Source organism: Dipodomys ordii, unplaced genomic scaffold (genome assembly GCF_000151885.1).
Source record: "Dipodomys ordii isolate 6190 unplaced genomic scaffold, Dord_2.0 Scaffold165, whole genome shotgun sequence".
Taxonomy (NCBI): Eukaryota; Metazoa; Chordata; class Mammalia; order Rodentia; family Heteromyidae; genus Dipodomys; species Dipodomys ordii.
The window spans coordinates 2,494,569-2,519,631 of NW_012267381.1; the positions used below are offsets into that span (position 1 = coordinate 2,494,569).

The 25,063-nt window shown below is 51.3% G+C and overlaps 1 protein-coding gene across 1 annotated transcript in view; it reads right to left on the minus strand.

Annotated features, from left to right (window-relative positions):
• The window catches only part of Wnt3 (wingless-type MMTV integration site family, member 3), a 44,522-nt gene extending 24,066 nt beyond the window's left edge, over positions 1–20,456 (minus strand). Inside the window, exon 1 of the mRNA XM_013033262.1 lies at positions 20,220–20,456. Coding sequence (XP_012888716.1) covers positions 20,220–20,299 — 80 coding nt within the window. The 5' untranslated portion in view covers positions 20,300–20,456. The remainder of the gene's footprint in view (positions 1–20,219) is intronic.
• Between the last annotated feature and the right edge of the window lie 4,607 nt (positions 20,457–25,063).

Genomic DNA, 25,063 nt, shown 5'->3' on the forward strand with positions numbered 1-25,063 from the left:
TCCTTCCCTTCCTTCCCTTTCCCCCTTATTTTTCCCTCTTGCTTTCTCTGCCTAGTTTTCTGAGCCTTGCAGTGGGATGGATTTGCTTGTGAGGACAGGAGATCTTTCAGAGTAGCCGAGTAGCAGCAAACACTTGGAGTTCACAACCCGCCTGGTTCCACATCTTTCAGGTTTTGCTCATAGCCGGAGATTCTGGCTTCCTCCTCTCCCTGTCCACTTGCCTCCTCTCGCCGGGCCCTTCACAAACTGTGCTGTGTGACACCCCAGCTAGGGACACAGGAAGCTTCTGTCTTTACTATCTTGTTGGAATTATTCACATTTCAAAAGTGGGTAGTTTGGTTTGTAATATGTGGTTTTGTGTGTGTGTGTGTGTGTGTGTTTCTTTTACTGGGAGAAACAGGGTTCATGCAGAAAATTCATGGACACATTTTTTTTTTTTGGTCAGTCATGGGGCTTAAATTTAAGATCTGAGCATTGTCCTTAAGCAATTTTTGCTCAAGACTTGTGCTCTACCACTTTGAGCCACAGCACCACTTCCAGTTTTCTGGTGGTTAATTGGAGATAAGAGTCTCGTGGACATTCCTGCCCAGGCCCAGCTGCCTGAGTAGCTAGGATAACAGGTGTGAGCCACCAATGCCTGGCACACACAATTAAAAAAAAATCTATTTACTGATTTTTTTTAATGAGCTATGTCTGTTCAGCATCATAGATAAAATGTTGGAAGTGGAGGTATGCCTCAAGTGGTAGAGTCCCAGCCATGAGCAAAGAAACCAAGCAAGAGCATGAGGCTTTGAGGTCAAGCCTCGGTACTGGCACCCCCTCCCCCCCAAAAAAAAGTAGGATGTCAATGGAGACCAGCCAGCCTAGTTTCCCTGAAGAACCACTGTGGCCACAGACAGGGGGAGGCACCCACAATACAGGGGAGATGAGGTAATGGGGCCCCTTTATGGAGACACTGAGCTATAAATGAAATAAAGGGGAACGCTTTTATGGGTGTATACTCAGTAGTGAATAAGATAATAGGGGGTGTATTTATTTGGGTAGACAATAGTTAACAAGGCCGTGAGGAAATAATTTACTGAATTCTGCTGTAAGGGAATGAGGGAACCTATTTTCTAGGACACTCACAGTGGCTATTATTACTAGTAATGATGGTTAACATTTACTGGGCCCTGACTAGGTGCCAGGTACTATTGTAAAGCACTTTAATTTGCCACAGAACCCAGTGACGTTATTATCCCTATTTGACAGATGATGACATGGGTTAGAGAAGCCAGGTACCACATCTGGGCAGGGGCAGGGAGGGGTCACACAGCTGGGAGATGGAGGCCAGAGCTTGCCAATAAAGCAACAAGAAGGGGAGAGCCAGGTGCCGGTGGCTCAAGCTACTCAGGAGGCTGAGATCCGAGGATTGTCCATGAGACTCTTATCTCCAATCAGCCAGCAAGAGCCAGAAGTGGAGCTGTGGCTTGAATGATAGAGTGCCAGCCTTGAGCAAAAAAGCTTAGGGACAGTAGCCAGGCCCTGAGTTCAAGTCCTAGGACTGGCCCACCAAAAAAAAGGGGGGGAGTGGAGATTTGGGAGAGCAAAGTTGGCCCAGAGGATGTCATCATTGAAGAGCTGAGATACCTGGGTCTACCTGCTGCTCAGGTTGCCTACTGTATAAACCATCTATGTCGATGTCTTTATATCTCACTCAGGGCCAGACCCAAATCCAGGTATCCTCAGGGGTCACAGGGACCCTTATTCCATGGCTGGATACTTGCAGCAGGATCCTTGACTTGAGGTAACCACAGAGAATTCCCATGAGATCTTCTCTAAGATGCCACACCCAGAAAATACTGACAGAATGTGAGCAGAGAGTTCCCAAGTGCCAGTAGGGATGACCATGGGATCAAACCACAAAGTGCATCCCTGAACTTCCCCATTAATCCTCTCCACAGTCCTGAGAGTGGATCTTCCCTCTGCTGCCTCTGCGCCACAAATGAGGAAACTGAGGCTCAGAAAGCAGGAAGTAGAGGTAGAGCTTGATTCTACCCCCCACCACTCCACAAACCAATCTGACAATAACCAGTCCATTCCAGAACACTGCACTTGTTCAGCACCCACTGTGTGCCATCTTTCTTAACCTGGAGGAGGACAACAAGCTGGCCAGGCATGCAGAGACAGCAAGATGCCAGCGTGGACACAGCCAGTTTCCAAGCTGTCCCCAAGTGCTCCTAGGAGGCCAAGAAGAGAGGACACAGGGTAGCCTGGGAGCAAAGGATGTGTTGCGTAGATGTTTTGAAATTCCCCCTGAGGGAGAAGAAAGAGAAAGGAACAGGGACATAAGGCAAAACATCAAAGCACTGGGGATCCAGGAGGAAGTCCCACTGATGATTCCACAGGTAGAGCAGGAGCCATCTGAGGGTCTGAGAGAAGGAACGTGTTGGACTGGTAAGATCCCAGGGGTCTTCAGACCCGGCTTGCACATTGTGTACAAAACGAAGGTTCCTAAGAAGGATTCTTCTAAGTCTCAGCTACAGAACACATTGTACCACCATGGCCAGAATAAAGATATAAAAAACAACAACAAAAAGAAAAAACTCCATACCTTGTCAGATTCTCACATCAATAAAGCTTTTAACAGAGTAGCCAGTTTGAATTCCAGGGAATTGCTTCTTTTTCTAGGCCAGAAAGATCTCCCCCTCCTTCCCCCCCCCCCACTTCCCTACATTCTCCATTTCATTTGGTTTTGGGAATATCTCTGCCTTTTGATACCTACTGAAAAGTCTCCCTAGTCATTTCCATTTCTCTGAATCAGCATTTCATGTCTCTGCTCCTTCTCTGAGATCAAGCCCCCATACTCATTTTTCTTGTGTGGCCAGATGGTGCTAGAATGGCCCCTGGCCAGTGTGGAGAGAAGAGTACAGGGCCACTGCAACATGTCAGCTTCCCTGTGAAGGGCTAAGAATGGAGGAGTCGGCCTACCGCGTCCAAAAAGGCCAGCTGGCATGAGAGCCAAGCACTTCTCACATGTGCACCTCCAAAGTCAATGATAACCTTAACTGCTGACCTTTAGGGTGGCCAAGGGCAACTTGCCTGGTAAAAGGTATCCCGTGGGCACATGTATAAGGGGCTGTGGTCTATGACCACAAGCCCAATTCTGGGAACTCGGTGCCTGGGGTCTAGGGCCTGGTTTCAGCTAGGTCATATCAAAGTGAACCCTGCCTCAGAGTCTGTGTAGTTCAGGGTCTGCCCTGAGGTGCTAGCCATCTGCAGGCCTCTCACATAACTTGTTCTTGCTTGCTCATATGCTGGGTCTCCTCTCTCTCTCTTTCTCTCTCTTTCCCTCTCTCTCTCTGATGGTCACCAGTGGTGCTCTGGGGTAAGCCATTGCACAGAGTGATTGAGAAAGAAGTTGAAAGCGGCCCAGCCTAGCTCCTGAGAAAAATAAAATTCCACAGATAAAACTATAAGGGGAAGGAGGCGGGGGAATCTTCTAGATTGTCTTTTTCAAGTAGGCAATAGTTGATACCAGAGGGATAAAGGATTCCTAGGCGAACTTCTTTGGAGAAACAGGTTAAACAAGGGTCACCCCAGCAGACCCCCACAATGAGCACACAGCACCAAGGGAGCAAGTGGTGATTTCTGAATTTATATGAATCCAGAAGTTCTCAGTAGGATCACATAGGACGATGTGATGAGAAACACAAATAGTAAGGTTATTACCTGGCTTGAGGTATAGCGAGGATCTGGGAAGACAGAGACGTGCCAGATCTGAACTTTTCGATTTTGAAAACCCAAGGAAGATCAGGACCAAGAGGAGGAATGGGGAGAAAGAGATTGAATAGCTGTTTGGAAAGCAGTTTGGTGCCAGTTTCTGAAGAACATTTATATGCCCAACACCCCATCCCCCCTCCTAGGCGGGTACCTGCACAGACACCTCAACTTCATGTGAATTGAGACATCATGTCCATAGAGAGACAGAATAGACTGTTGAAGTATATTTCAACAAAGGACTACTATACAGCTAGGAAAATGAAGAAACTACAGTAAGACCCAACAGCAGTACAAAACTTAGAAACAATGCAGAGAGAGAAAAGCAAATAACAGAAGACTATATAAGGGCTAATTCTGCTTTTTTTTTTTTTAATTTTTTGGTCTGTCATGGAGCTTGAACTTGAGGCCTGGGGGCTGTCCCTGAGCTCTTTTTGCTCAAGACTAACTAGCACTCTACCACTTTGAACTGCAGTTCCACTTCTGATTTTTGGAGCTAAGAGTCTCACAGACTTTTCTGCCCGGGCTGAATTGGAACCACATCCTCAGATCTCAGCTTCCTGAGTAGCTAGGATTACAGTCATGAGCCACTAGCACCCTGCTGACTCTGCTTTTAAGGGGCTAAAAATAAGCAATATGGAAGATATCATGTGGACATTCTTATCTAGGGAAACTTTTTGTTGTTGTTGTTGCTGGTTGTGGGGCTTGAACTCTGGGCCTGGGCACTGTCCCTCAGCTCTTCAGCTCAAGGCAAGCGCTGTACAGCTTGAGCCACAGCGCCACTTCCGGTTTTCTAGTGGTTTATTGGAGATAAGAGTCTCATGGACTTTCCTGCCCAGGCTGGCTTAGAACAGTGATCCTCAGATTTCAGCCTCCTGGGTAGCTAGGATTATAGGCATGAGCCACCGGTGCCCGGCTTTATTTTTATTTTTGTAGTACTAAAATTGTAGTACTGGAAGCCAGGCACTGGTGGCTTACACCTGTAATCCTAGCTACTCAGGAGGCTGAGATCTGAGGATTGCGGTTCAAAGCTAGGCCCGGCAGGAAAGTCTGTGAGACTCTATCTCCAATTAACTACCAGAAAACTGGAAGTGGCGCTATAGTTCAAGTGGTATAATGCTTGCCTGGAGCTGAAGAGCTGAAGGACAGTGCCCAGGCCCAGAGTTCAAACCCCACCACTGACATTAAATAAATAAATATATGTATAAATAAATAAAGTAATGGAGTAAATGTGCAAAATCCAGGATGTCCTACACATCTGGAGGGAGATGGGGAAGGGGAGGAGTCTATGGTGGGATGAAAATGTTCTGGTTCCTCAGGGAGGCCAGATTTTCACTTTATGGTTATCCTGTATGTATGGTGTGTTTACCCTTGTGTGTGTGTGTGTGTGTGTGTGTGTGTGTGTGTGTGTGAAGTATTACATAATAACAAATACTTTCTATCCATTTGCAGGAGAGCAGCTGGCATGCGTGCATGATACATCTCAGCTACACTGTCAACACATTGAACACACTGTCCCTTTTTCTCTGACACTCCAGGTGGGTAGCTGGCCCCTCTCCCCTAAAGACTCAATATACACAGTGATCTAGACCCCCCACCCCACCCCAGGAGCTGCAGCCCAACTTACTCATGATACTTAGCAGAGCTGACATGGCTGATGATGTCTCAACCATTAACTGGATCCATATTAAAACTGCACAGACCAGTCCTGCCTGGGAACCCCAGTTTAAAAAAAAAAATTCCTGAAGCCACTCCATCTGATTTCCCTTCCCTTCTCAGGAACCAGAGGCCTTTGTTAGTGCTTTGGCGAAACACCATAGGTCAGGCTAGTGTCCCCTGGAGACACAGACTCCTATCCCATCCCCTGTGCCCCTCTCCCACCCCATCTTCAGATAGGGCAATTATGGGGCTCTGATCTCATGATTTCCTAGAGTGGGACTCTTTCTGTTTGGAAGGGGTTTGGTTCTTCCTGCTCTAAAGAAGTTGGCCTAAAGCTGGGCACTGACAGCTTATGTATGTATTCCTAACTACTCAGGAGCTGAGATCTGAGGACTGCGGTTCAAAGCCAGCCCAGGCAGGAAAGTTCATTAGACTCTTCAATTAATTACCAGAAAACCAGATGTAGAGCTGTGGCTCAAAGTGAGAGAGCACTTGCCTTGAGCAAAAGTGCTCAGGGACAGAGTCTAGGCCCTGAGTTCAAGCCCTACAACCAAGCAAAATAAAAAAGAAATTTGTATCATCACGCCATCTTTATTGGAATGACTTTCACATTGTTCTCAATTAGTCACCTTCACTTCAGTCCCTGAGTAGCATTTTATTTCATCTTCAAAAACACCCTGGGGTTGCCTCTGTGTGTGTGTGTGTGTGTGTGTGTGTGTGTGTGTGTGTGTGTGTGTGTGTGTGTGTGTACACTAGGGCTTGAACTCAGGACGGGGTCCTCCTGTTCCTTAGCTTTTTCTGCCTAAGGCTGGAACTCTGCTACTTTAGCCACAGTTCCACTTCTGGCTTTTTGGTACTTAACTGGAGATGAGAGTCTTACAGACTTTCCTACTAAGGCTGACTTTGAACTATGATCCTCAGATCACAGGCTCCTGAGTAGCAAGGATTATAGGCATGAACCACCAGTACTTGATGGCATTGCCATTTTTAATCCCCATTTTGCAAAGGAAGAAATTATTCCAGACCCACAAAGTAGCACATGCAAGATCTTTGTCATAGTTATTGTTGAGGCCTGTAAATTTTCCTCTCTTGGGAAAGCCATATCACCTCCCAGCACAGGCTAGAAGCTTAGGGTTGGGCCCACTGAGGGATCATGGGTTGAGGGAGATGCTGTCCCAGCTCTCAGGAAGCAGCTGAGCCAGGGGAGTCACTGATTGACTGATAGATAGCACTGACAGATGATAGTGCTCCCACAACTGTGCTCCTGCACTCTTCAGAGTGCTCTGTGATACTCCCTCAGGGCATGAAGACACAAAGCAGAATCCAAGTCCCTGGGACTCTTCCCTCCCATTGGAAAGGCAGGGCAAACAGCTACAAGAAGTAAGTAAAAGCCTAAGAAAAAAAAGCGGTGCCAAGTTGGGCTGCGCTATAGCTCAGTGGCAAAATGCTTTCCCTAGCAAGTGTAATGTCCTAGGTTCGATGTCCAGTACCAGAAAAGAAAAAGACAAAAAAAAAATATGTCAAATGTTAGTCTTTCTTGTTTGGGAGGTCACCAGCCGGCGACACTCAGCAGCACCCATTCACCCCAAACCCTGTCCTTGAACATCCACCCTGACAAAGCCTGGGTCCTGCCTGTGGGGAGCTCCAATCCAGTCAATGAAGCAGACCAAGAGACTCTGGGAAAGGCATAGCTGAGGTTGGAACCAAGGGAAGGCTTGCTTGGCAAGGAACAACAACACAAACACCACGACAAAATTAATGATAGCGAATGGGTGGATTACTCACTGTGTAGACGCCAGACCCTGTCTGTCTCCTATGAGCTAGATCCTTTAATCCTCACCACAGTCCTTATGGTACCCGGTTTACAGAGAGGAAAAACTGAGGCTCAAAGAGGTGACATTCACCTAGCTCCAGCCAGAAGCTGAGCCCAGGACTGCTGTCCACCCCCACCCCCCCAGACTTCATGAAAGGAGGTCAGAGGAGGAAGCAAGGTGAAGTGGGAGGGAGGCAGGTGGAGAGTCAGGCAGGTACAGGATCAAGACCAGCCAGAGGAGCAGTACGTGCGGCACAGTTGCCTCAGCTGTCCAAATGCCCTCCTGATCAGATTGTCTAACAAACAGCAAAACTGACCAAGTAAAAGAGAGATGGTTAGAAGCTAAGAATGACAAGACAGGATCCAAGCATAACAACAACCAAAAAGAAAGAAAGAAAGGAAGAAAGAAAGAAAGAAAGAAAGAAAGAAAGAAAAGAAAAGAAAAGAAAAGAGAAACAGGAAGCTGAGATCTGAGGACCACAGTTGAAAGCCAGGATAGGGAAATCCATGAGACTCTTATTTCTAATGAACCAGCAAAAAGCTGGAAGCTGAGCTGTGCCTGAAGTGATAGAGTGCCAATCTTGAGTGATAAAGCTAAGCAACAGCACCAAGGCCCTTAGTTCAGGTCCCAGTACTGGCACACACACACACACACACACACACACACACACACACATTAATTTAGTTTAACTTTTAAAAATTAGCAATATCAAAAAAAATTAGCAAGATCAAGTCTAAGCTGAAGGAAGCTGGCAATGCTGCTAGCAAGTCGCAAGTCAGAACTCTTGTTTTGGGAGGAGAGTTAGGCAGGTAGGAGGAGAGAGGATGTAGCCAGATGGAGGGAGCAATTCCTCTCCCAGATTCTGGGCAGATAGACCCTGGGCAAACTCACTTTCCCATCCATCTTCCACGCCTGGCTAGAATACACAGGCCTGAGCTGCAACTCCTAAATGAGAGATCCTTCACCAAGTTCCCAAGACCTTTATAAAGGTTTTTCAGGTCAGCATGACCAAAAAAAAAAAAAATCAACATATTCTATTCTCTCCTTTTCCTTGACCTACAGCTTTTCCGTGTTGTAAACATACCTTTATATATGCTACACTTCAGTAAAAAGTTTCAAAATCATTCCATGTTTCTAGTGTGGCAAAATACCTTGATAAGGATAAGTTGTCTGCCTGCTAGAAAGTGGTGATGTGGGCAGAGACTGCCACTGGCCTGCAGCCTGGTCAGCCCTGGGCAGACCTTCAAACTCCAGTTACAGCTTTTGCAAATAGCCTCCTTTGATAACTTCTCAAGGCCACCAGCAGCCTAATGGACCCAGATGGGATGAAGTCCAGGCATAAGCCTGTGGATCTCAGAAGTAGGTGGACGGACCTCTAAGCAAAAACTCTCAGCACACTGAGTACCTTGAGTAGGGCTAGGGTGAGTGTATGACCAGAGTTCTAATCCCTCATGCTTCTTAGCCTGTAGGGAAGGGTATAGGCACCAGACAACTGTTCAAGCCTTGTAAATCTAAGGGCTGGGCAGAGACCTGACTTGACAAACAAGGCTGAGAAAGTTGGAGAGAGATTGGAAGAGGGAAGATAAGTGGTTCAGGGCACACTGAGGCAGGGGAAGAACTGGAAAGGGCTGTCTCGGAGAAGGAAGACCCAGAGGGAGATGCATTTGGTTCTCAGGAACAAACACTCATGATTCAATGGGAGTATCTAAGCTTGGGTTAAGTCAGAACAGACTTCAGTCAGAACTAAGAGGGAACTTCCTGCCAGTCACAGTCATAAGGGTTAGTAAAGCCAGAGGGCCTGGCTGCCTTTGGGCAATGGGACTGCTATTTCTGGGCTCAGTTTGTTATCTGTAGAATGGGGTGAACAGGAGCATCTGCCTCCCGGGGCTGTGGGGAGTTGAGTAATTTGTTTACTCCAAGCACACACACACTGGAGAGGGGGAGGAGAGGGATGGAACCACTGTACATCATAAACAACGAATCCAGCCCTCCCTCCTGCATTTTCTCTCTAGCCTTTTGACTTGTGAGCTTCCATTTCCACAGCAAAAAAAAGCTGGGCTGGAGGCATGGTTCAAGTGCTAGAGGGCCAGGCAAGTAGTGATGCTGGTTTCATGAGCTGTTTTAGCTTCAAGACATGCCTAGGACTCTATCCTTGCAAGGTTATGGAATCTCTCCCCCCGCTGAAGCTTTGGTGGAGGATCAGCTAGTCTGGGTTAGATCTTGCTAAAGGCAAGCAGTTGAGTGAATTGGTTTTCAGGGTGCTGTCCAGGGACAGAAACAGAAAAGAGGAGAAAAGCTTTGATAGGTGGGTAGAGGCCAGCCTCATTGCTGCTCTTCTACTCTACCTGAAGTATCTCACCACAGATGGGGTACAGCATGGCTCAGGCCCTGCCAGGGTCCCGAGGAGGACTTTGCTAATGGGAGGGACTTAAGCTAATGGGAGGGAAGTTTGGGTACCATCATGTAAGATGTTTCCGGCTCCCTCTGTTCTCTCCTCCCCCACTCTCCCCTCCAGTCTTGCAGGACAGTTCTCAAGATGCCCAGCTACAGGAGGATGGGCCTAACTGACTCAAGGGGAGATGGGAGGAGCCAGATGTGACCCAAGGCAAGAGAAGGGAAGATTCCCAAAAAGAGGGTTAGGTGCAAACATCAGATTTAGAGTGAAGTAGCTCAAGTTGGGGGCTAGTGACTCATACCTGTAATCCTACCTAATGTTCAAAGCCAACCCAGGCAGAAAAGTCTACAAAGACTCCATCTTCAATTAACCAGCAAAAAAGCTGGGCTGGAGGTGTGGTTCAAGTGGTCAAGTGCCCACTAAGTGAGAACATGACGCTCTGCCGTGCATAGGGCAGACACATAGAAGCCAACCATGTACAAGACATGCTGCGTGCCTTCGGGGATCTTATAAATGCAGGATTCATCGGAGTAAATATGCAAATGAAAGCAGAAAAAGCAGGATCCAGTAAAGGAGAAGAACGCGCGGGCGAGGAAGATCATTCCAGGAGTTCCACCATGAGTGTGATGGAGAACAGGTTCTAAGGAGCAATAAGGACATAAGTAGGTGATGGTCATAGCTGGAAATAATGTTAGAGGTCACCTACTCCATCTCCCTCCTGCCCCACAAGACTCAGAAGTAGTGATCTGACCAAGGTCACTCCACCTCAGTTCAAAGGCTTACAAAATAATCATGTGGCTACACAACCATCAATACTTAATTTTGAGGACAATACTTAAAGTTTGAGGACAGCCTGGCAAAGGGTGACGTTTGCCTTTGACTGGTACACATCCCCAAATAAGAGATCTTCCAGAGGTTCATAAATAGCTTCCAAAAACCCCACAAAGAGGACTTCAAGTTGAAGGTCAAGGGTAATCTTGCTTCAAAATTACCCTTTGGAGAGCCAGGTGCTCTACAAGTAAGCTCATAAGAAGTCCTTTCAGTCGTGGGGCTTGAACTCTGGGCCTGGGTGCTGTCCTTCAGCTCTTCAGCTCAAGGTGAGCGCTCTACCACTTGAGCCATAGAACCACTTCCAGTTTTTTTCTGGTGGTTTATCAAAGATAAGATTCTCACAGACTTAGCCAGCGCCAGTGGCTCACGCCTGTAATCCTAGCTACTCTGGAGGCTGAGATCTGAGGATCATGGTTCAAAGTCAGCCTGGGCAGGAAAAGTCCATGAGACTCTTATCTCCAATAAACCACTCAGAAAACCAGAAATGGAGCTGTGGCTCAATGTGGTAGAGAGCTAGCCTTGAGCAGAAGAGCTCAAGGACAGCACCCAGGCTCAGAGTTCAAGTCCCACGAACAACAACAACAAAAACAACAACAAAAAAGATTCTCACGGACTTTCTCAGCCTCTTGAGTAGCTAGGACTACAGGCAAGAACCACCAGCACCAGGCTCGATGTCTGTAATTTTACATACTCAGAAGGCTGAGATCTGAGACCCAAGGTTCAAAGCCAGCATGGTTAATAAAATCTGTGAGATTCTTATCTCCAGTTAACCACCAGAAGTAGAGCTGTGGCTGACATGGGAAAGACCCAGACTTGAATGCAAAAAGCCAAGTAAGAATGTGATGCCCTGAGTTCTAGCCCCAGTACTGTCATTTAAAAAAAATTTTTTTTAACTTGAGGCACTGATGGCTCACACTTATAATCCTAGCTACTCAGGAGGCTGAGATCTGAGGATTGCAGTTCAGAGGCAGCTCAGGCAGGAAAGTCTGTGAGACTCTTACCTCCAATTAACCACCAGATAACTGGAAGTGGAGCTGCTGCGGGTCAAAGTGGTAGAGAGCTAGCCTTGAGCAGAAGAGCTCAAGGACAGCACCCAGGACCTGAGTTCAAGCCTCACGATCAGCCAAAAAATAAATAAGTAAAATTACAAATGGATCTGAGAATAGAAGACACCTAAGTGAATAGAGATGATGAGACATGCCAGCTTATGGGGCAGCAGCAGCAGACTGCTCAGACAAAGGTCCCATAGCCTTGAGAAACACACCTGAGGGTCCTCCTCCACTGCTCAGGACTGTCACACACATGACCCAAGCTAAGCTGGGCAGACTGACCTCTGGGCAACCCAGGGACTGAGTTCAGTTACATCCCATAACTACTGAGCTGGATATGGGCCAGATCATAGGGGACCTCGGTGCCACGCAGGAAGTAGGGATCCAAGGGAGGTTTTCAGAGCAGGGGAATGACACCCCCGCCCCGAAATCCTTGTTATAAAGATAAGTGTGTTGGATGGAGTTGGACAGGAGGGGAGACGCTGGTTCACTTGCCGTGTTACAAGCCCCAATTTGCATTCCTGGCGAGCCCTGGGAGATTGGTTTTTCTCGCCGGCCCAGCTGGCTCTGGCAGATAAGTGGGACTCTGTAACCCAGGGGCAGGTTTTGCAGAAAGGCCCAGGAAGACCTGGGTGCCGGGTCCTGTTGCTCCCATCCCTCCCCCCCGCCCCCCCACCAACACAAGACACATTCGTTCCTGTCTCTCCAGCCCAGCTTGAAGGACTGGCCTGAGCGGCTCTGGGTTTGCTGGGCTTTTAGCTCGGCAATTAGGATTTCCTGCTGACCACAGGCCCTTTACAGCTGCTCACCTTTGCCCTCCTCACCTCTACCCTAATCTCCCATTGCCTTAGTCCCTAAAAGCAAGCTCAGCCTGCAGACTCTGCCTTAGTTAGGCCAAGGGAAGCCCCAAACTGCACGTTCTGAGCTGGAATCTGGTGTACTCCGTGGCCTCATAACCTCAAACTCCCCTGGGTCCTCTCCATTGAGGCTCATGAGTCATTCAGGGAGGCAGAGACAACCTGCCCCCACCCCCACGCCACCGACTGCCCTTACCCCATTCCTTATCTCTCTGCTGGCAAACCAACTCCACAAGCTCTGAGGATGCCACTGGGGCTCTGCTTAGATCCCCACCTGGGCAGAGATGGCTCTTGATCCTCTTTTCTAGGACCCACAATAATGGTTAAGGGAGATCTTTCCATCTAGAGCTGCTTCCGGCCTGGGAGGCAGGGAAGAGTGTGTTAGTATTTCCATTTTGCAGATGAGAACACTGAGGCCCAGAGGCAGGGAGTGAGAGACTCAAGCCACCAGCTCATAACTGCTTGAGTTGTAAAGTTTAGCACTCTGCCTCCTGAACCAGGCAGAGACGATCCAATGGCTACTGACTGAACATAGAGCGCAGCCTGGGGGAGGTGGGTCAAACAGGATCCCCCTAACATCCATTTCATAACTACAGGCTATGTGAACTCTCAGGTTCCCAACTTCCCTGCCCTGAATCCTCCTCCCCTCACTCTGCCCCCTTCCTGTCTCTGAGCATACCTCTGGGTCTCCATCCTTCCTCTAGACATATGGGTGTGCCTGACATTTCTGGAATTCACTCCATACACATAATGAGGCCATTTTGAGAAGGTCTGCCTCAGGGGGAACCAGGGAACTGTCTAGTGTCCCCATCCTGACCCCTGCCAACTCCTCCTGGAGGTACTAACCAAGCTGCAAACAGATAAATAGATGCTCTCGGCCTTCACAGCCCCTCTCCTGCCCACCCCACACCTTCCCAGACCTGGGAACTGGAAATGCAGCATTCGCTGCAGCCAGCCAGCAGACACATCTCTTTAGTGGGCTGTACTAACAGAGGAAATGCCAGGGACTCCCCAAAAGGCAACGGGGGGGGGGAGTGGGGACTACTTGACAACAGGCAGCCATGACCTAGCTTCTGCCAGATGAATTGTCAGGTTCCCTGAGAAGTTAGTTACATGTGGGATAGGACAGCTCCTCCCCTCTGGTACCAAGTTGGCCCTGACCCTGGGGAAGCTTTGCAGAGACCCAAGATTCAGCCTTTGAGAAAGGGGCCTGATACTCAGTCCTCAGGATCCCCTGAGAACCAAGCAACAGACAAGGTGCCATGTCGAAGGTTCTCGGAGGCATCGGTGGGATATAGGTGCCAAGGGGAAATGTATAACTGCCACACACAGAAGATTCTAGAAACTCTCTTCTTCCCAGATGGGTTAGCTATGCACCTGCTCAGAAGCAGAGTGTAGATCCAGCATCCCACTCTCCAGTGCCTACTCCATGCAACCTGGCCTGGGGAGGCCCAGGTGAGACTACTCTGCCTCCTTACTCTCTCTGTTCTCTCTGACAGGGGGCTCTCACTGAACACAGGAGCTCCTGGAGCGGCCCATGTAACACCTGTAATCCTAGCTACTCAAAAGGCTAAGATCTGAGGATCATAGTTCAAAGCCAGCCTGGGCAGGAAAGTCTGTGAGACTCTCATGTCCAATTAACTAGAAAAAAAAGAAAAAGAAAAAGCCAGAAGTAGAGCTGTAGCTCAAGTGGTAGAATGCCAGACTCAAATGAAAAAGTGAAGGGACAGCATGTAGGCCCTAAGTTCAGGACCAGGACAAAAAGAAAGAGAAGAGGAAGAGGAAGAGGAGGAAGAAGATCCCTTTCCAGCAGCAAGAGAGGATCCTGGAGTTGGTATAGCACAGGGACAGGCCTGGAGGGGAAGAGGTGGAAGTTCTCCCCTGCTTGTCGCCCCACACATACCTCCACCCCCTAAAGAATGTAATTAAGCAGCAGGCCTCTGCCAGGAGCCAAGCTTTCTGCCTTCCGTCTATAAATCACCTCTGAGTCATCCCTCAGCTCCTGGAGGAGCAACTTTGTGCCACTCCCCCAGGAGCTGCCTCCCACCCCTCCTGACCCAGCCTGGAGGACCCTAGATCCCAGCTGGAAACAACAGTGGGACATACTGTGTGAGAGGATTTGGGGGAGCCTCCAGTATCATTTATACTGTCTTGCCCTTCCTGGGCAAGGAAGTGCTGAGGTTAAGTTTTAGCCTAGCCTCATTGACTGCCTCTACTTACAAGTAAAGCTACAAGCTTTGGAAACCAGCACCACACATTAGGGAGAAAGCTGGCTCTGCAGATAGGGGGAAAACAGCTGGGTGGGTCCAATCTGGGAGGGCTTCTGGGAAGAGGCAAGGTTGGATAGTGCACTTCAATGAGCTAATAGTCTGAAGACAGAGGTGAAAATAGCTAAGATGTACAGTGTTTCCCACATGCCAGGCATCATTCCATTGCTGAACTGAGGCAGTTGCCACATTCATTTTACAGAGGGGGAAACTGAGGCTTGGAGAAGTTATCTTGCTGTAGGGAGTACATGGAAAGAGCAGAGGAGAATGCCTAGATGTGGAGGAATGGGGGTGTTTAGGGCAAGATTGGGAGCAACAGCAGGTAGCTTCATAGTAGTGGGGGTGCCAGTTTGAGGGGTTCAGAGTAGGTGGGGCTGCAGAGATAAAAGAGGGCACTGTCTGAGGCAGGAACTGAGCATCTGCTGCAGAGACCTGGGCTTCACAGCCATCAGAGGAGTCCCTTTCTCAGACCTGTGAGACAGAAGGAGCCTCTCAATGTAGTCAAGGAAATGCAACCCAGAGGGAGGCAGGGACAGCACACACAGCTAGGCCACACAGCCCATCCGAGGTAAAACTCAAGAGCTCAGACACAGGTCTTCAGCTCGAACCATTTCCAACCCACACGGGCATGAATGTATTAAACCCTCACGGTCTGGTCTTCAAGCAGGGCCTCCTGTCTCTGCCTAGCTAGGGATGAAGAAGGTCTTTTCCTTCTCAACAGCCTTGAGGGGGCTGGGGGGTGAAGGGGAACTTTTGTGAATCAGGACAGTGGGAAAGGTTCTCCATGCTGACTTCCCATCTTCCTACCCTGTCCAGAAAGATGTGTGAGCTGAATCCTTCTCCAAGAAAAGCCACCTTCCCCGTCCAGATGCCAGGCTCCTTGTCTCCTGCCCAGATCAGTGAGACCTCTTCCCAGGATGGAGAAGACCCTGGGCTCACAGCTCCCACCCACACCCCATTTTGAGGTTGGTGCCTCAATTCTACACTTGCCCAAGTAATCGTGAACATATGTGTGCGGGGACTGAGCTCTGTAGTGGGTGGAGGGGGATTGGCTTGCTGGGTGGAGTCCATCTCTTGGGTTTTTCACCTTGGACCTTCTTTGTGGCTCTGTAGCCCCTTCTTCTGGAAGTGATAATGCGGTGCCCAGACACAAGAGTGTAGTCCCTTGGTAATCAGGGACTGGATTTGCACTGGGGCAACTCAGACAAGCACCTGCTAAAAGATTTGGCTTCTAAGTCCAGCTCCAGACTCTTCCGACCTCCCCATCAAAGGTCTTCCCAGGGGTAGAATTAATTGCAGGGCAGACATCCTGGACCCAAGGCCTTCAAGATCCCTGGGATGAAGGTGGGTGACCCTCAGGGATGAGGGCTCACAGTGCATCTGGCTCTCATCTCTGCATCCTGAAGATGTTTAACCAAATGCTCTGAGATTCTGGGAGAACTTTCCCTTCCCCCATTTCCCTCACCCCCACCCCCATTACAGCAAGTTTGTCAGAGGACACAGCACTTGGTATTCTAACATTTAACTGCTTTTCTTTCTTTTTATTTTTAAAGCAAAATATAGTCCCACCAGAAGGATATCAACAAATCAGCCATCAATTTTGTTCCTTGGCCCCCCTCACAAAGCCCCACCATAATGGGGGTGGGGTAAGCACAAGGATTATGAACTTACTTCTGAGATCTGCCCCCCTCCTCCCCCTCCTCCAGGGAAGGTCTGCCCTGGAAGGGAGACCACCCTGCTCAATAAAGCCTGGCCATCCGATCTGGTATCTGCCCATCTGTCTGTCTGTCTGTTTGTCTGTCTGTCTGTAGGATCAACAGCCTCCAGCCAGCTTAGCTTCTTTACCAGCCCCAGCCCCAGCCAGCTGTAATTCCTGCCTGCTACAAGTGTTAACACCTGGCCTGAGGCCTTCCTCCCCCGCAGTCTCCAGGTGCCTCCCTGGGCCCAGCCTACTGACCCCCATGGGGTTTGACTGAACATGTTCACAAGCCTGTGAGAGGCAGGTGGGGGTGGGCGTGGGTGGGGGGGAGGCAGCAGGACATCTGACACAAGGGGAAACTGAGGCAGAGCTAGGGCAAGGCGCTGGAGTGGGGGATGGGCCCTAGGGTGGCGGAATGAGAACTCAGGTAGAAGCGTGGGTCATCAGTGGTCATCAGCCACACAGCTCCCTATGAGCTGCCAGCCCTCCACCAAGCTCAGGCTTCTTTCATGGACGTATCTGCTCTAGAGCATGGCAGCTCAGGGTTAGGGCCCACAGAGAGAGGGCTCATATTGTCTCAAGAAGGCAAAGAAAGAGACATTTCTCTGCTGGGAGCTAACTAGGATTGACAAGGAGAGGTCCAGAAATCTGCTGTTACTGAAGCCCTTCCTGCCCCAGTGCTACCACTCCCTGGCTGGAAGACCTCAGAACACACCGCTTCCTTCCAGGAGTGTTGGTCTGAGCCTGGCAGTACCCTCCCTTCTCTCAGGGCTGGGGCCTGAGCAAGGAAAGCTGCTGGGGGCGAGAGTGGCCTTCCTGGAGTAACATGGACAGAAATCCCTATAAACCCCTTGTGGGTGGGCCCAGGAGGTCAGGCAGTAATGGGCTCAGATGCTAAAAAGGACTGGAATCTGCCTGCCTGGGGGCAAAGCAGGATCACGAATCTAAGACCCATCCACTCCCCAGTTCCAGGCTGGGAGAAGGTGACTCACCCTTCACCCCAGCTCCAAGACCAAAGGAGAACAAGCTTGGAGAGGAGGGAGGGCCTGGGACCGCAGTCCTCACGCAGGCAGAGCAAACCTGTGCCAAGGAAGGCCCTGCCCCCAGCCCAGCTATGGGTCTCAGATCAGCTAAGCCCTACAATTACCTTGGGAGACCTTTGCTTCCTTCTGGACCTTCCCTCTAGGGCCTCAGACAGCCACCAATTCCCCCAGCTAAGGTGTCCCTCCCAGCACACAGGTCAGGTGTCTGCAAACAAGTCCACAGACACACAGCCACAAACCCAATTTTGACACTTGTACCTGGGGACAAGATCAATCACAAGCAGGCTCTGACCCAGTCCTCAGCCCACCTCAAACACGAAGCTCATTCTCAAACTCACTAGCACAATCAGGTCAGGGCCATGAGCACTGAGAGCTTGCACAAAAATGCCTGTGGGGCTTTCTCCTAACCCTGTGGTGAAAGCATGCATGTGTGCATGGGTGCACACACACACACACACCAACGCCACACTCACATGCCCAGTCACGCACAGCATCACAGGAGCAAAAATACATGTAGGCTCCTCAGTTTTTCACAGACATACACATCCTAGAGCAAGCCGCTTGCTGACACTTGTTATGCAGAAGCACGGCACACCCTGCCTTGGGCCATGGTGGGCTCTCTTCAGGCACATCTTGCGTGATTTCATATGCAAGTTGTTCACACACACTAGTGTGGACACACACCTCTTAGGGTCAAAGACCCACAATGCACACAGAAGCGGCCACTGTCATTGGAAAGTACAGGAGTACACTTGGACCTGCCCCCTCTCTCTCACATACACACACACACACACACACCTTTCCTCTGCTCAGACAAAGCAGCAACCCTGTCCCCTCAACCCCCCAATAAGCCATGTACCCATCTCTCCTTATATTAAGGCTGATGTCTCAGCCTCTCCGATTTTCCCAATCTTCCTTCCTATTAGCTGAGCCCTATTCCAAATGCTTCCCAGCCACCATTACACACAGATCGCACTGCTGCCCCTACCTGCCCACTGGCCCTGCCCGCAGGAAGTGCCCTCCCCCAGAGCATAGGGCAACGGAACTACCCTTTCCTCAGTCCCTGCCACCTCTGGGGCTCCAAGCTGTTTCTTCCTATCCTGCCCTCTTGGATCCCTGAAAGGGCAAAGAATGATATGGCCTTGACCTGGGAATGGGAAGAAAATCAGGAATTACCATCAAGACAGCCTTCCTCTGATGGGTAGAACCCTGCCCTGGAATCTCTGGCTGCCCCCGCCTCCTGCCCAGCTACCCCCATGAGCCTTTATAAACTCAGGAGGCCAGGCCAGCCCAAGGCCACAGGAAGGACAGAAGAAAGACTGACCTTTGGGTGTCAGTCATAGGAGCAACTCCCTAGACCCCTTGGCCAAGCCTTGCTTCTGCTTCTTCTTTTCCCACTGGACCCCAAAAACCCAAATGCAAAGGCTGCCACCAAACAACTGGAGGAAGACTCAGGGTGTGGCCCCCAAATCTCTCTAGCTCTGCTTCCCCCAGTCCTAGGATCCCTGAGCAGGCAGGCAAGGAGAGCAGGGGCCGCAGGCAGTACTGCACCCTGGTGGCTCTTCTCTCTCACTTTCACCCCAGGGGCCACAGTCACAGTCCCCTTCTTACTCACAGGTCCCAAATTCCTACTTCTCACCTCCTCACCCCCAGGCCTAGGCTCTTCTAGGTCCAGGAGGGAAAGATTCTTTATAATTAAAGTTTTCCTGCATGCAGGGGGCTAGAGGAGGGCAGAGTCGGGGTGTCATTTAGGGAACTGGTTTCAGTGTGTCTTCCTGGCGGGCCCCTGCAGAGGGGGAGCTGCGGAGAGGCCGCGTGGAATACAAGGGGACTCCCTGGAGCTGGGGTTCCCAAAGGACTGTTTATTCCCCCAATCAGTCCCTTTGCACATGCAAGACGCCCCCCCCAACCTCCACACACACACACCATCACTGCGCCTGTTTTCCCAGCCTTATTTACGAAAATGTCTTTTGTATGCTCTGTTCTCGGGGACAGAATCGTCCTTTCTCCTCAGTCCTCCGTTTTCCAAAAGCAACGAATGTGACATGGAAAATTGGGGTTTTGGTCAAAGAACAACAAGCCTACCCCCTCCCAAACAGCTACATTTTCAAAGAGCCTCACCCCCACCCCCCCTCATTTGCCAGGATGGACAAGCAAGGAATGAATTCAACCGAATTCAATGGCATCTCTGATCCGTAAATTCCATATTTACTTCAGAGGCTCAAAATTAATCTAGAGCAGAAGAGGGGAGAATCTAATGAACCCCCCGCCCCCCACACACACTCTCCTGCCCCATGGATCCCTAAAACCTTTGGGATCTGAAATACGAAGGCGAACAGGGAGGATATTGTGGGGAAATCTCTTGAGCGAGGCACGGAGAAGATGGGATGGAAATGAAGGACAAGGGTGATTTTTTTTTTCACCCATGAAGACCCCAAAATGGAGAAGAGGAGTGGCCAGCTCCAGAGACAGCGTTGGTTTGCCAGGAACCCAACTACCAGCAAACGGTGGGTCTTCCAGGATCCCCCGGATTGCAATGGGTGGAAGGTGAGGATCAAGAATGGGAGACCTTTGGAGACGGTGGAGGGGAAAGTCCTTCCTCCTCTGCGGCGGGTAGCAGGGAAAATGGTGATTTATCAGAGAAGCCAGGAGTTGGATTCTGAAGGCGACACCAACAGAAAATCCAGGAGTGGTGGGAAGCTGAGAGACTGGAGGTAGACAAGGAGAAAGGAGCCCCCAGCTTTGCCGCAGCCCACCCCTTCCAAGCCAACGCGCCCCCCTTCCCCATCTCCCCAAGGCGCGGCGGAGAGATCCGGCCCTCGGGCAGATAGGAGGCGAAGTCTTACCACCAAATTGGGTAGCCGGCGAGGACCCTGGTGCCACCGAGCAGGAGGCCGACGAGCAGCCCGAGCAGGTGGGGCTCCATTAGAAGCAGCGCCGAGGAGGAAGTTTGCCCGCGATCATGAAGAGGGGGAGCGACGCCCCCAATAGTTGGAACAAAGTCCACTTGAGGTTGGAAATGACTTTCGGGCTTGTCAGAAGCGCACCTCCACCCGCGGCCGCCCCCCTCCCGAGCCCGGCGCGGAGCAGCCGGGTTTGAGGATGTCAGCGAGCAGCCAATCAGCGCCCGCGGCCTAAGGTAAGAGATGAGTCCGTAGTTCGGCCTGTCAATCACGCGCCCCTCCCGCCCGGCCCACAACTCGCGCTCTGGGAAGGGCATCGCCCAGAAAACTTGGGCAAAGCCCGTGCCCCGGAATCCAACTGCGGGGGTGAGAGGGGGACCTGGGGTGAGGAGAGGAGGACAGGGCATGCTGGACCGTCTGCTGGCCCCAGACGGCTGTCCTCCCCCCCCCCTACACACACACCCCACTCCCGCCCTCCCCAGCCAGCCAGCCAAGGTTTGGGGAGCTGGGATGTGACCTGGCGTTCACGTGGGCATTCCCGGGTGGCTCCCACCGTGAATGGGTGGTCCCAATTTCTATCATGGGGCCGTGTGATCTTCTTGGGACTTGGGCCTGTGTGTGTGTGTTGGAGAGGGGGTTGGTGGAGGGGGGGAATCGAGACTAGAAAGCATAAGGGATGTTTCTAGAAATTCATCCCCTCCCACCCCCACCCCCCCCCCCGCCGCCGCCGCCGCCCCGCGTTCGGGCGGTCGGGACCAGGGGCTTTGAACGATGCCATCTCCCATGGACCTAGGCCCGGGCGCAGGGGATCGCTCCTCGGAGGATCCGAGGGGCCCGCGGGACTCGGAGGTCTAACTGCGGGCGGCGCCTGGGGACCCCAGCCCGGTGTCACCGACCGGAGTCTTTTGTCAAGGATCAGATTGGTATCGGGACCTCCTGCTGCCTGTGCATTTCCTGCAACTGACACCGGCGGCCAGTTGCATTTCCTGCCGGCCGACTCGGGGGTCACTTTCTCCTCCTCCAGGCGGTCAGGCCCGACCTCAGATGCACTAACGAAGCTTCTTTTGGATTTGGGGGGTCGAATCATCTGGGGACACAGGAAAAAGTAGCAGCTTCAGGAGGGATGGAGGCCTCCAGCCTTGCCCTCAGTACCCAACTCTCTCCTGCCTTGAAAACGCTGAACTCTTCTGACAGGGAGCAATAACCTGGGGCGGGGGAGGGGGTCTTTATCCTGGGTAAATGCCACATCCATTCAGATGCCACCCTCCTCATAGGAAAAGGAAAACAAAAAACCTTCCAGGCTCCAGAGGACTCTCTCTCTCACTCACTCACTCACTCACTCTCCCTCCCTCCCTCCCTCTCTCCTTCCTCTGTCAAGCAGAGGAGTTGGGGGTCTCAACCTTGAGTGGTATTGTGTGACCATGGTGGGATTTGGGAGACGCACCCCCCACCCCCGCCGTGTCATCTGGGTGTCTTCCCTAAACCCTTGTCCTGAGCCACCCAAAGCACCTGGGCATGGCCAGGGTACAGAAGAGAAGATACATAGGAGAAGGAGGCGAAGACCTGTTCTGGGAAGTGCTGTGGAAGGACAGAGAAGGAGCCCACCAGAATTCTGCCCCCATGGCGGGCAGCATGGCGGGCTCTCCACTTAGCAATCCTGGGGCTCAGCTGAGGAAGTCCCACACCAGGGGGCCAGACATTCCTGGCCTTTGATCAAGGCTGCTGGTGCCCACAGCTCAGATCGCTGCCCCTGCCGTTGCTCTCCCAACACGGGCTGCTGCTGGTGAGGGGAGAGTAGGGAAGTGGCCCCTGGGGGCACCAAGGGTCGGGGGAGCCGCCTGGGCTTGTCACTGCTGCGTTCCTAGACCAAGCTAAACTGGAGGGGGTGGGGTGGGGGAGAGATGAAAGGGGGGGAGAGATAGAGTGGAGAGAGAGTGAGACAGAAAGGGGGTTGGAGACGGGAGTGGAGGGGATTGAGCTAAAGCTACGTGGAGAGAGGAAACAGGGAAATAAAGGGGAAGGGGAGGGGTGGAGAGGGCCTGGGAGCAGCCAGGCAGAGGGAAATCCCAACCTGCTGCTGAGCTGTGGGTGAGTGTGGCGGAGGCAGAGGTGGTGGGCATCCTTTGGGATGCCCCCAGGGGCTGGGCTTGTTCTGAGGCACCCCGGGAATGCAGAGGCTCACAGGGAATGCAGGGCTCTAACTAGACCAACCCAGGCTGCAGTGGTAGAGAGCTTCCACACCTGCTTTCTGAGTTCAAGCCCTACCACACCTTCCTAGGAGGAGTGCGGGGGGGGGGGAGGGAAGACCACCTCCTGGGGGTCCCCAAGTCGATTTGTGGGGATGTCAAATCCTGCACCAGTATATTGAGATACAGACCTCCCCTTTCCCCACACCATACAAGGAGAGCCAGTAAGATGTCTTTTCAGATCACCAAGACACCCCTGTGGATTCAGTGTAGGGGTGAGCCACCAGCAGGCTTAGGGGTCTTTTAGGGCTGTAAGATTCTACAGGTGCCAGTCCTAGGAAGTGTGTGTGTGGAGGGGGAGGGGTCCCCAGTGGCTTTGGATGGGATGTGGGTTGGCTGAGACGTGACTAGCAAGAGGTCCTGGCTGCCGTAGGCAAAACTGATGGGGGGGGGCTGGGAGGCAAGTAGCCAGTTGCCTCCTCTAGGCACCCTGGAGCCTGGGGAAGCCCCGGGCAGTATTGGAGGTGGGGCAGGAAACAAGTGGAGGGAAGGTGGAATCCTTACAAACCTGAGGAAGTCAAAGAGGAGGGGAGGGAACCTAGTAGAGGCCCCTTGGGGCAGAATGGTGCAAGGGAGAATGGAGGCCTGGGTGGGGATTTCCCCCCACTTGAAAGCTCCCCAGAGGAGGGGATTCCTGAGCCCGTTTTCACTCCAGCCAGGTGTCCTTCCTTCAACACAAGTTTAATTTCCTTCCTTCTGCTCATCTTGTGTTGGGAACAGTCAGTCCGATATTACCTGGGTGCGGGGGGTGGGGGGGGGAGAGGGGGAGGGGCGGTACCCCTGCACCCCCAGTCACAAAAGGAAATAGCCTCTGCTTAATAGGTATCCTGAATGTCAGGATAGGTTGTGCTTGCCAGGGAGGGGGTTAAACTCACTGTAATCAGCTAGGGTGAGGTGAGTGATGGAGACCCAGCCTAAGACTAAAGCCCCTCTTTCTCCCACACCCTAATTGGCAGGACCGGAGAAGGTAGCCAGGACTAGGGACCTACTGCAAACAAAACGGAAACCTCAGACTTGGGCCAGACACCCCATCTCACTCCCACCCCCACTACCGTAGCAGCCTAGAAGTTCCTTTTGATGTGCATACCCCAGGAGCATTCAGTCAGTCCCAGTGTATTCAGTGTGACTCCATTGGACCCCCTACCCAGGCACCTCCTAGACAAAGAATACCCCAGCCAGGCCCCTCACTGAGCTACCTGTCTGTCCTCCCAAGGGAGGAGGAAATCTCTGATTCAGAAACTGACTGTGAAATTCATTTTTGCTGGGACTATCCCCCAGGGGCTGCAGGGGGTCGGAGCCAGGAGTCAGAACCAGCCTAGGGAAGATGAAAGAGAAGGGGAAAGCCACGGCAGGTGGGAGGGGAGACAGCAAGTGCCAAGGTCCGGAGGCCTAAAGCAAAGATTTACAAGGGAACAACACTAAGGGAAGCTCATGGGGCGCTCCAAGGCCTTGGAGGGGAAGAGGGGCTTTGAACTTTCTCCTGAGAGGTATAGGGGGCCCAGACAGTTTTTAAGCCATCTCCTTGGTGGCTGTAAGGCTGGATAACAGAAGGCAGCCTGGAAGCTAGAGCACCATACCCATAGCATGGGCGGTCTGCATAGAAAGTAATTGCACAAGCCAGGTGCTGGTGGCTCCTGCCTGTAATCCTAGCTACTAAGGAGGCAGAGATCTGAGGATCACAGTTCAAAGCCAGGCCAGGCAGGAAAGCCTGTGAGACTTTAATCTCCAAATAACCACTTAAAAACTGGAAGTGGTGTGCTCAAGTGGTAGAATACTAGCCTTGAGCAATAAAGCTTGAAGACAATGCATAGGTCCTGAATTCAATTTCCTGGACCAGCACACACACACACACACACACACACACACACACACACACACACCAATAAATTAATTGCATCAGATTTCACTTATGCTCAGCTCAGTTGGCTGGCATAGATATAGGCAGAATCTCATAGTGCTAGAAGCTCCAGACCTGCACCACCAACCAAGCACAAAGTTGGTGAGCAGCAGATGTCAAAGGAACACACATAAGAGTGCTGGTATCTGCCACAGAGCATGCTGCTTTTCCCATGCTCGACGTTGGGCGCCTCCCAGTGGTAGTGCTGATAACAAGGCAACAAGTAGCTGATGAGGTAGGTCACTCCACCCAAGGGGACAGGTCACCTTTGGATGTGACTAAGTAACTCAGACCCTCTAGGATCCTGGCAAAGCTGGCAACCTCTTGAATGAATGCCTTTAATCTACTTAGTAATCCTGGAGTTTATCTGGAGATAAGGTGTTCATGACTTCAGGCTTCCCTTTTCTTCTCCCCTTCCCCCAGTTTGTTGCTTGAGTCACTATACAGGTGAGAGGAGGTCCTGGCCTTACACTCCTGGGGCACCATTGGAAAGGGACCTTTCAGATCCTTCTAGCAGCCAGTGCGGTTCTCAGGCTTTCCTGATCTGGCCCAGGAGGATTGAGGATCTGGGGCTTTCAGGTGCTGCCTGTGGGTGGGAAAGGGTTTTTGATTTTTTTTTTTCTCCTTCTTCATTATCACAGCAT